Raw genomic sequence first — 12,815 nt, forward strand, 5'->3', positions numbered from 1 at the left:
TGACTGAAAATAAACACGAAAAAGACATTATTGACAGGTCTATGGGATATGCGTAATGCAGAGGTGAAGATGAGAACTTAAAAGAGAGAGTTGTTGAGAGGGAAAGGGATATCGAAAGCAGAGCTTCTTGCACACAACAAGAAAGAGGAGCCATAGCAGATGAAGTGTAGGTGTGCAAAATCCACCAGTCCACAAAGGGTAGAGGAATAGCATACTGTTACTGGACTTCGTTTTTATTTAGACTCTCAATGAATGGAACATAGCATATGGTTTCCTTAAAGGTAGGTGGTCACTTACCAGAACAGATTCCTTTGGTACGTTTGGATTTTTATTATAGTATCTCTTACTTGTCTGCATTTCCGAATTGATCATCTAAGTTGTTATTTATCGATAGAGTGAGGACATTACTTTCTTGTAGTGCTTTGGACTAAACGTGAAAATAAAATGAGTAGCTCTGAGGAGAATGTATTTTTTATTGATTTAGCTTTGGAAGAAGAAGTAACAAAATAAGCTTCACGTCATCTATTTCATTTATGCCTTCAATTCTACGGTGATTGAATGACTTGTAATCATAACTGTCATGGGTTTCTTCATTTCGAACTTGGCCCTTACGGAAATCCATTTAGATTTCTCAGGACGGAATCTGGTCATGTGGACAGAGGTGATACAGCCAAGTGGACAATACTCAATTTCAAATAGTGCAAAAAATAAAAATCCACACGTGCCAAACGAATCTATTCCATTAAGTGAGTGCCTACCTTAACTGTCCTTGTTTTGTTATTAGTCCAATAGCCCTTTTTAAATGTAAAGAAACCTACTAAAAGCATGGCTTGAACTGTCAAAGAGTAGTTTTTATATGACGCTGAATAAATGATAGGAAAGCTTGCTACATGTACACTGCTAATGTTTATGCTAATTCACAATGGTTGGTGGGGATAAAACATATTCATTGTTTGTAAAAAAAAGAAGAAAACGACGGGGAGAATTCATGTGAATTGAGAGTATTGTCAAAGAAGATTACTTTACAGGAGGGGGAACTTTACACAGTTGTAGAAAAATGTTTAGATGACAGCACTTCACAATGTGTGACAACTTCTTGGAACTGATTCCATGTGACAACTATGTGTGTTAGCAGAAGTCTGAAGTGTGTGCCATAATTATAGCTGTTATACTCCATTGTTGGAGGTGAAAATTTTCAAGTAAGTATTTTTAACCTTTTATATGTGTTATCCAGGAAATCTACAAACACCCTGAATAGCATGTAACCATTTATTGTGTTGTGCTTATATTTCCTAACTTTCCCTGTAAATATATAATTTGAATAGATTAACTAATACTGTATTTTCAAATCATCAGTCCCTTCAATTTGGGAAGGTCAATTATGTAATGATAACCTAGTTCTTAAAACAACTGTGAAATCCAAGCTCATGGCGTAACTGACACGCTAGGTTATTTGGGTGTTAACTTTACAAATCCGATTACTTTTGACTTACATCAGACTATTAAGAATTTACGAAACAAAGTTGAAACACTTATTATTTCCCAGGTCAGAAATTTATAGGTAGTCTTAAATTCTTCTATATCTTCAACTCTCATATATCCTCTACATATAATTCCATTAAGTAAAATTCCTAGCACCTTTTTACAAAATAGTGACAAAATTCTGAAGAGTGCATTTAAAGAAATTTTACATCTTCCTGTGGATGTCCTGACCACATGCTGTATACTGATCGCCATCTTAAAGGATTATGACTCTTTTGTACAGCCTGGGAAACAAGACCATAACATATTAACACAAAAGCAAAGGTGTCGCACTATATGGGGAATATACACCAGCGAACAAGTGGATTCGTGATCATAAGGGCTTATTGTGCTCCAAATGGACAGAAGCAATTAAAATTACAGCAGGTATGTCTGTAATGCATTCCCTGCCAAACAGATCTCAAGACGGTACCCTCTGTCGGCATTGCCGCAGAGAACATGAAACTCTTGCACACGGTTTGAATAGGCGACATAATGCACAATAGTGGCACCATCACATTCGGGGCACGATGACTCAAGCTCTGAGAGATCATGGCTACACTGTCTATGAAGAAGTTTCTGGTCTGGCCACAAATGGCAGTACTCAGCGCATAAATATAATTGTGTTTAAATCAAACTCCAAATTCGGAGTAATCCTGGACCTTACAATCCTGTCTGAGTCTCGTAGTGGCCAGTCAGAAGAGGTAAATTTTGAGACAAAAGCTATATATTAATATTACCTCACAATCGATTGTTACAAATTAAAATACAATTTAGACAATTTGACAGTAATAGGGTTGATGGAGTACAGGGAACCATTCGAAAATTTTTTGCTAATTTCTAGACATCAATGGGATTATATAAAGCACTCCTTCTTTGATTGGCTATTATCGCTATTAAGGGATCTGTTTCAGTTTTGAGAAATCATCATTATTGATTTAACAATTAATGTGTTTTATTTAAGATTGAAGATTGTGATATGTACGAGGAGCATTCAAAAAGTAAGTTACACATGTCGTCTGACGCTAAGAAGATTGAGCAACAAAAGTGGTGTATTGTCAAAATAGAGTTCATGTGCATGGCTTCCAGCACAGACAGTTGAGCTAAGGTACTGATAAGAGATGCATCGTAGTGCGAGAGTGAAATGGCGCGTCAACTGAAAACATACTCCAAAGTTGAAATACGTGGAACAGTACTATCCTTATGGGCAAAACATTTAAATTGCACAGATTCACCGTGAAATTGTGGCGGTGTATGGACCCAATGCAATGTCGTGTCCAGCTATTGTGAAATGGTGCCAACAATTTGAGCAAGGCTGTACAGACATGGGTGATGCTGATCGAGAATAAAGGCCATCAACATCGACCACAGAAGACAATATCCAGTAAGTCGAAATGATTCGCAGCAATCATGTGTAACTTACTTTTTGAATGCCCCTCGTATTTAAAAATTGTAAACTTCATATTTTAGTTTGTAAACAAACATTTTACATTCACTGAAATTAATTGTTTATAACACTTTGTCCTTATGGCAACCATTTAATAAGAGACGTTTGTAGCAATAAACTACTTTATATTTTTTTTTCTATCTGATAGCATTCATTCAGTTGTTGGAGAAGTAGTCTATGCACTTTGCTGATTTCTCGTCTTCATCACCATCATCAATATTATTATTATTATTATTATAATTATTATTATAATAATAATTATTATTATTATTATTTATTTATTTTCACACAACTATAAGTTGCAGAAATATAATTAGGAATATTATGATGCTAGTCAGGCATCTTTCAAATGATATGTATGGTACTGAAATCTGGTGCTCAGAAATTAAAGAAAGATGTTCAGTGAATCCTTTTATATTATTTCTATGGCACTAATGATAGGTCTAATAGATGAGTTGGTAATCTTTACGTCCCACATGCATTATATTTATATTTTGAGATAAATTATTATTCTTATTATTTGTGACTTTAAACCTATCCTTTTCTTAAAAATAAGCCAAGATATTTATTCACTATAGTAAAAAAAGAATTACTTTCTTTCAATTGTATATACTGCCACACTTAATGATTTTTGCAGAACTATAAATGCATTATTTTTATTCTCGATTAGCATGAGGTATAAATAAATTTCTCTTTTAGAGAGATTGGATGTGTCTCCTTGCTTTATGTATCCACAGAAAAGTACATTCATGGTAGACCAAATAGTATAATCATTGAATAATAATAATAATAATAATAATAATAGTAATAGTAATAATAATTACTCATACTAAATCATTCCATTACTATCATCATTGTATTTTCCATTTTTCTCGATTCATCCAGTTTCTGTATGAGTTCTCTGTGGTAAGTCATATAGATTTTCCAGCCTTGATCTGTAGTGTGGTGTGTCTACATTTTGCATTGCCATTAAATACAGTTTTTGTAGTCCTTGATGGCCTAATGGTTGCTGTATTTGTCATTATAGAGCCGGAGTTAGTGGATTCAAATTTAGCTGAGGCCATTATTTTTATGAGGCGATAAAAATTCTTAGCAGCGTTTCATTTGGAAGAAAAATAAACCTGTAAATCTCGTGTTGTAGATTTATGACATGTAAAATATTTTTGTGCCTGATTGACAGTGCTCCAAGCAAAGTATTAAGTCACACATTCCTGCTTCACTGTAAATCAGTATCTTGATTGACACTCTAGATGTGTCTGCAGGACTGTGTCTTATGAGATCTGATAGATAAAACAAGAAACAAAGTTGAAAATATCAGAGCAGGTGCAATAAACTAGTAGAGTGCAGTATATTCAGAGCAGAATGGAAGACTGCCTATCAAATACAACTTATTTTTGTTTCCAATTTTCAATACCAGTATTTGATATTTCAAAACTTTAATATGTTTTCAGTTTCAGTTTGTCCAACATGGTAATTTTTAATGGTTATTTAACGACGCTGTATAAACTGAAATGTTTATCTAGCATCTATGGAATTTATAATAGCAGAGTAGTATTTTGATGAGATGAGACCAAGGATTTGTTGTAAGATATCAAGTATTCGCCTTATAATTGGAGAAAACCCAGTCCCTAGGTAATCAATTTTATTTTTTTATTTTAGTAGGTTATTTTACGACGCTTTATCAACATCTTAGGTTATTTAGCATCTGAATGAGATGAAGGTAATAATGCCGGTGAAATGAGTCTGGGGTCCAGCACCTAAAGTTACCCAGCATTTGTTCATATTGGGTTGAGGGAAAACCCTGAAAAAACCTCAACAGGTAACTTGCCCGAACCGGGAATCGAACCCAGGCCACCTGGTTTTGCAGCCAGACGCGCTAACCATTACTCCACAGGTGTGGACTAGGTAATCAATCCAAGTGGGATTTGAACCCATGCCCGAGCACAACTTCGAATTAATATTCTAACTCGTTATGTCTGTCCTGTCATTATTTATCCAGTACAGCATGACTTTGCTCTTTTCAAGACTCAGATGAGTAGGATATAGCGAGAATGTAATAATTAGTTTAAATATTTTCGCCAACTACTGATAGACAATAATCAACATCATCATCACCACCACTACCATTTACCTATAATGTGAGATAAGATTATAAACTGTGGATGTTTTATAGAACAGACTATATAACATGATCATAATGGAACAAACACTCATAATGGTAAGGTACTTTGTTTATAAGTAAGGCCCAGAGGTTTAGCCACAAAAACATTACAGCAGGTTAGTGGTGACGGGATTATATCTCGTAAACATGAGGGAGGGGTTGACTCGCTTTCAGTCGACGTAATATGTACAACCAAGATCAAGGGCAGCCTAGCTAACTTAGTGAAATGACGTACACAGTGTCATAGAATAAATTGCATATTTAATTGTAAATTATACAAACCAAATATTTTTTCCAGTAATATGAACATAAATATACACGACATATGCATTAATATTAACATGTGCACAGTAAATGAAAATGTAATAAATTGATTGTGACCATATTATACATTATGGGCATATGCTTTATTACAATGAAATACAATACACGTTTTGAAGTTTTCAAATGAAAAAGATCTTCTATTCTACTTCAAATATGATCTGTATTGGGAAAAAAACTTCTCTCTACGTTGCATAATGTGATGGGGGCAAATTTAAGCTAAGAGGAGGTATTAGTGTTTCGTTTATATGGGTTAACATTTTAGTCTCCTGTAGAACCTTCTTGTTCATCTCGAATGATACGAAGAGTAGAAAATCCTACATTTTTCTGGATGAAAGGTATTGTGTCTGTCTGAACTGAAGTTAAGAGTTGAAGGCATATTTTCCTCCCTATCTCTGTTTATATAATGCAACATATTTTTTATGCATCTTAGTTGCGTTATGTTGTTCTATATATTTATGGTAGCCACCTCTTATTTTTGTTTCACACAACTTACAAACAATATTTCGACCATCAGAGAAAAAATACTCGCTGCCATAATTTGCCATAATTGTATATGTTGTAATTGTTTTCAGACATCCTCGCTTATGCATGATTTGATTTCACTCGTAGTGTATTCCCTGCCTGGTGACCGTACCCAATGCCGCATGACATACAACATGCAGTGCAAGTTGTGTACTAACTCAGGCAGCGTTCTATACCTTGTGCACCACTAACTTGACGAATTTTTGGCTAAACCTCCGGGCCTTGCTTATAAGAAATCTTACAGACTATGTCAGGAAACGATACTTGTCCATTTCCTGAGTAGCTATCAGATGACTGAGTGTGGGTCCAGATATGGACTTGTGTAACCCTTACTGGGTGTACTGAAGGCATATGAAGAACGTCAAGTGTATAAGCCAAGAGGTCTTTATCTTTGGCATAATTGGATTCCAGGTGAGTGAGGCAGCAGTTGAAAAGGTCCCTGCAGGAAGCAAAAAGTTGGTCTCTTCATAACATGAAGATGATGATTGTGGCATGCGTATTATTCAAGCATGTATTTTGTTACAGGTCTGGGACTGACTGCGCAGGTGCATACCAATTTCTTTTCCGGTCACTTTGGTTCTCGACAACGACGTTCTTACTCAAGCTCAAATCTTTGGCAAGCACTTATGGATGTGAAGAAAGGAGAGAGCATTTATAGTTCCGCTAAGGCTCATGGGATTCCTCGCAAAACACTTCGCAATTGGATGGCGCGGTGGAACATTAAAAGCTCTTACCCAATGCCAGTACAACTCAGAATTTGTCCCACCAATCAGAAAGGAGCTAAGAGACTAAAGCGTCAGTGATGCAGTGGCAGTGACTGTTGGAAGTGAGTGGAATGTTTGTGAAGCTGTGATTAAGGCTGTGTTGTCCTCCCAGTGTGTTTTCCAGTGTGAACTTAGTTCTTCTTTTTCTATAGATTGTTTTAAAGAGTTAAGCATGTTTAGTGTATGTGTTAAATAGTACCGTGCCAGAGTGTATCTTATTGCAAATATAACAATAATGAACATATTTATGAGCTATGAATGCTGTGGATTGTATGTGTTGTTACTTGAAATAATATCTGCTGTTGATTTCTTGAAATTTATTGTTATGTTGTTCCCATTCTCCCATGTATATCACATCCAAAGTGTCAAACAACTTCACTTGTAATATTTTAATTGTCATTGAAAAATTCAGATATCCTTATAAAGGGTAAGGATGTAATGGTTTCTTATTCGAGAGATATGTATTTGACTTTTTCTATTGCTGATGAAATACACAACATATGACGTTTTTGAAGGGTACATCTATTTCCTAAATCAAAGGGGTAGGCGAAAAAAGGGTATTTGGTGAGATTAGCAGATTACAATTAAATTTGTCACATTTAAGAGATATAAGTACATCAAACAGTACCTCCTGAACAAATCTAGAACAGGACAGCACATGTCAAGAGTGTGTAACAAAATAAACTGTCAGAATATCTTAATTTTCCAGATTGAACTTTCCCATAGCAAAAGAAAAAATAAAGAATTTGCCTCCGAAACTGGGATTCAACTTTGATTATTAGAGGAGAAAAATTCGCTCTGGCATCGGGGATCGAACCCAGGTCCTTGGTTCTACGTCCCAAGTGATCTAACCACTGAGCTACGCCGAAGTTCAATCCACAGCACCAAATAAAATCCCTCTCCTCTAGTGTTTTTCCCTTTGTGGCCTGACTCCAAGTTCGATATATATGTTGACATATATTAAATCAACTGCCATTATACAAGGAGCGCGCTCAAATGAGTACTTGGTGGCCGGGATTCCACAGTAATATAATATGTGAAAATTAATCTTTACGTAGATTCTTCGCCCAACAGTGCATATTACTGTGGAATCCCAGCCACCAAGTCACTCAGTTGAGTGCGCTCCTTGTACAATGGCAGTTGACTCAATATATTTATGTCAACATATATGTCGAACTTGCAGTCAGGCCATAAAGGGAAAAACAGTAGAGGAGAGGCATTCTATCCGGTGCTGTGGATTGAACTGTTATAGCACTTGGTACATAGAACCAAGGACCCGGGTTCGATCCTTGGTGCCTGAGCGAATTTTTCTCCTCTAATAATCATTGTCACCATAACAGGTATATTCTGTAGGACCAAAAATTAATCTCTACGTGGGATTCAACTTGCTAAGGATGAAGTTATAAAGTGTTCGACCATCTTTCCCTGTTCCTAATCAGTGGCTACTTCTTTCTCGTTAACTAATGTGGCAGGGTAGAGATTTTTATTTTACATTTCTCCATACGTGTGTTTATTCCAGGTAAAATAAAACCATTATTATTATTATTATTATTATTATTATTATTATTATTATTATTATTATTAACTTTCACTCACATGTAATACTTTCTTTTTATATATTTTTTTCTCTTATAACATACTTCTTCACTTTTATTGACTTCTTAGTCTGCGAAACATTATCGTGTATGTATTGTACCGTATATTTCATCAGCAATAAGAAACATTCAGTTCAAACACCTCTTGAATTCGCACATGTTCTTAGCTTTTGTGTAGTACTTAATATTTTCCCTATATCCTTACAAAACTCCTGTAACACATATTTTCTGGCCTAAAGTAATTTCTGCAGTTTTCTCAATCATGCATTCATGTTGAAGAAATGTAATTCATTACAGTATCAGTATTATAAAATATTTGTACTGACTTTAACTGAACCTGTGGTGTGTTTTTTTATAATCATTTTTCTGTATAGGCTATGTAGAATGTTGCACGCATTATCCCAATAAGAAGTTTATTTATGTGGAATTTTGTTAAATTACTGAGAAACTTTAGCAATATTTATTATATTTATTACTGAGATTATGTAAAAAGTTTGAGTAAATTATTGTATGTAAAATTCTTGTTTAAAATTGCTTACCCTTTTCCATCTAATTTAAACATAATAAATAAATACGTAACAGAGTCAATATTTTCGTCCATTATGGCTACTGTGGACACTAATAACATAGTTACGACACTTTATACACAACTATTTTCAAAGTAATCATTCCCAGCTACAATGGATTTCTTGTAAGATTGGTACAGTTGCTGGAAACAGACTTGAAATATGTTTTTCAGAATTACAGTGCTTAATAATAATGGCATTTTATGCACGTCAGAGCACCCTCAGGTATTACGAACTTTTTTTAGTATTAGTACAATTGCTGGAAACAGATCTGAAAAAGTATTTTGGAGTCAGTTCAAGTGCTTGTGTTGCAGCTGTGCATCTGTGCTGAAGAGAACCTCTTACAAAACGTTTGTTTTACACAAAACATTATGGCTCATGATTTCTTCAACATAAATTAATTTAGATCACTTTCAGAGTTTGATGACAGCCATGTTTCATTTTTGTAAATAAAATTTGACATTTCATATAAGATAGTAGTTATGTATACATAGTCATACCAGTAAGTGAGTCTCTTGTCATTGATAAACAATATATAGATGGTACTACCTGTATTGCCTAATGAGATACAATGCACAGCAACCAGGTATAGCCATTGGTCTACAGAATTACGGACTCTACCACATAGTTTCATATAAAATTTGTGAATATGTCTACTTTCATTTCTCAAATTAATTAAATTTAAGTCTAGAAAATCTTAATTCGACATTGTTGAAGGTGAGTAGTAAATTCACTAGTAAAGTGCTCTTCATAATTTTACAGTTTTATCCATGATCACTGAAACTATGAATATCGTATGGTAGGAAATGTACGATACTTTATCGACTTTATGAAATTGAAATTAAAAACAAATGCTGTATGAGGTAGCTAACTAAATGAGTAACTTTGTTATAAGTAAACAAATAGTGTAGTTGGCAAGTTTTGTTTTGTTATTATCATTATTACTATAATATCATCAAGACCATTTCAATTGTCACGATGTGCGTAAATATTGTTATTGGTGTTCTGCAATGACATGGATTGATCTGCATCATTTTTCCCTTGGCTTCCCAATATAATGCAGGTAGGTTGTTGCTATTCAGGCCTATGCATTCTTCAAGATGGCTTCTGTTTAATATCGTGATAATTACATACTGTGCACTGGGATGTAGGTAGGCATTTTATTTTCTACAATGTTCGGCAAGGCAGTTGTGACCAGTTTCCATGCTAGAGCCACTGTGATTTTTCTTGGCATGCTCAGTAAGTTAACTCTGTCTTTGATGATTTCTCTTAAACACAAAGTAGAAAATCCTAAAATATCTGTAAAGCCTTGCAAATCAACGAAAGTGACCGTACTACTTATTCTTGGTATAAATGTAGCCAACAAACTATCAACTATCATTAAAGCAACACACACTAGATCTAGCATCAAAAGCTAACAAAAAGGCCAAGACACTAAAAGGACTTTTGGAATGCAAATGGAGAGGCAATATGAAGCTCTTAAACGAAACTTGTAAAACTTACATAAAACCTGTAATTAAATATGGAGGTGATTTTTTTTACAACAAACCAAAAAAAATACATCACAGAAACCTGTTAAAACAATATCTTGCACTTGATAACAGGTGCTGTGAAAACCACTTCCATCGTTTTTTAATTAGTTATTTGACTGTGCTTTATTAACTGTATGGTTATCTGGGAAATGGTGATAATGGGAGTCCAGAATCCAGCACCGAAAGTTACCCAGCATTTGCTCTTAATGGGTTGTGGAAAAACCTCGGAAAAAAAACCTTGACCAAGATTTGAACCCTGGTCTACTTGTTTCATAATCAGACACGCTGTTACTCCACAGCGGTGGACCACTTTCATCATAGCATTACAAACAATAACAAACAAACCAATAACAGAAGTGTATCTCCAAATCATGCAACTACACGAGAAATTGGCAGTGGAGGAAACAAAAATTCAAATGGACGCACGCACGCACACACACACTCACACACACACAGCATTAAAATTCATGAGATAAGTTCAGATATCCTTGGGAAACAGTCAATACCACAGAAGAAACAGCTTCCTGGCAGATGCAAACATTGGGGCAGTAGCAGGCATTTATAGTGAGAAACTCTCACACCATCTCTTTTTTGGCTTTGGTGTTACTGTGAAGTTGAATTACTGGCAATAACTGCTGCACCGAAAGAAATCATCCTGAGGCTCAAAATAATAAAGAAAATAGTACTGTTAATTCGTTCCAAAACAGCCATTGAAGCCACAAACAACATAACACAGAAACGCTGCAAGATATAAGACATGTTTAGAAACTGCTAGCAAAACAAGGCAAAAAACTTATATTGCAGTGGATTCCCTGACATGTAGGAATATAGGGCAGTGAACAGGACAATATACTGGCTAAAAAGGCAACACCATTATCCAAAAACCTAAATAGGCTATAACAATAAGCAGAAGATTAGAGGAGATAAAAAAACTCACACCAACTGCATTCAGAAAACAATCTCTACGAGGGAAGAAGTATCAGAATATTGACACATTGGCAAAACCAATAATTATGAAACTTTCTAGAAAGATAGCTACAGCACTTGTTATGCCTTGAAATAGGACATGATTGCCTCAACGAATACCTGTATAGAATGAGACTTAAGTCTTAATTTTTAGATTGTGGAACATAAGAGATTATTGGCTGTAATCTGAAGGAAACAAAGTCATGCTGTTGTAGATCAATAGTGATAATTTATTTTGCTATTCGATACTAATTATTACAAAAAGAAAATTTTAAAATGCTTTTCTTATTAGCTTTAGGTAAATTTCATAATTGGATGTGTATTTTCCGGGCTAGAGGGCCGTGGTCTGTCAGTGTTACAACCAAACGTTTCGTCCACTACTCCAGTGGACATCTTCAGTGGCGTGGTACACGTGTGCGGAGAGATCTGCTGTGTGTATCAGGAACTGGCATTGAGACTGGTAGCACGTCAATATTTAAGGTGTGGGGCTGTTGTTGCTTGTCGTCGCCACAGTCCACACCAGTGACTTCGGTGTTCTGATTGTTTGTCATAGTGTCTAATTGTCGGAAAGGGTTTGATGTGTGTGCTTCTGAGAGCCGGATACCAAGCTTTGTTGACCTTGAGTCCTTCCTTGGTATCCGGCCCTCAGAAGCACACACATCAAACCCTTTCTCCGACAATTAGACACTATAACAAACAATCAGAACACCAAAGCCACTGGTGTGGACCGCGGTGACAACGACAAGCAACAACAGCCTCACACCTTAAATATCGACGTGCTACCAGTCTCAATGCCATTTCCTGATACACACAGCAGATCTCTCCGCACACATGTACCATGCCACTGAAGATGTCCACCGGAGTAGTGGACGAAACGTTTGGTTGTAACACCGACAGACCCTCTAGCCCGGAAAATATGCATCCTATCAACGCTGGCCGTGAAAGCCTACATTCTAAAATTTCATAATTGTTTAATTCACTATTAAAAGAACTATAATTTTATTTTCTTATTATTAAAATAATGTGTGTATGTATATAATATATATAATACTAAGTGAGTTTAAATTGAACCTTTTTATTGTTGATGTAATGTAGGACACGTGTTATTTCGAAAGCAGCATCTTTCTTCATCTCTAGACGAAAAGAATGAAAAAGAAACTGTAATGTACTATTTAGGACCATTAGAACCATTAAGAGTAGTTAGACTGACAACATAGCCCACCACCATTTATGCTCTCTTAAATAGAGACCTAAAAATTCTGCAATATAGTCAGTGAACTATAATTTTCAAATCTCTTCTATAAAATAATAACCCTTTGTTAATAATGCGGTTACAGCAATTTATAACTAATAGATTTGTTAAATATATTATAGCCAATTGAAAAATAATTATCAATATAATTTTTCTGACATAATA

At 35.2% G+C, this 12,815-nt stretch overlaps 1 protein-coding gene across 6 annotated transcripts in view; it reads left to right on the forward strand.

Annotated features, from left to right (window-relative positions):
* LOC138701658 (protein bric-a-brac 2-like) overlaps positions 1 to 12,815 on the forward strand; it is a 150,272-nt gene that overhangs the window by 98,542 nt on the left and 38,915 nt on the right. Inside the window, exon 5 of one of the 6 annotated variants that reach the window (XM_069828782.1) lies at positions 6,501 to 6,801. The exons of 4 other annotated variants lie outside the window; for them this stretch is intronic. In XM_069828782.1, coding sequence (XP_069684883.1) covers positions 6,501 to 6,778 — 278 coding nt within the window. In that variant the 3' untranslated portion in view covers positions 6,779 to 6,801. Of the gene's footprint in view, positions 1 to 6,500; positions 11,923 to 12,815 lie in introns of those variants that run through there. One more of the 6 variants, XM_069828781.1, reaches the window with a different exon arrangement.

The sequence above is a fragment of the Periplaneta americana genome, chromosome 6 (genome assembly GCF_040183065.1).
Source record: "Periplaneta americana isolate PAMFEO1 chromosome 6, P.americana_PAMFEO1_priV1, whole genome shotgun sequence".
Taxonomy (NCBI): Eukaryota; Metazoa; Arthropoda; class Insecta; order Blattodea; family Blattidae; genus Periplaneta; species Periplaneta americana.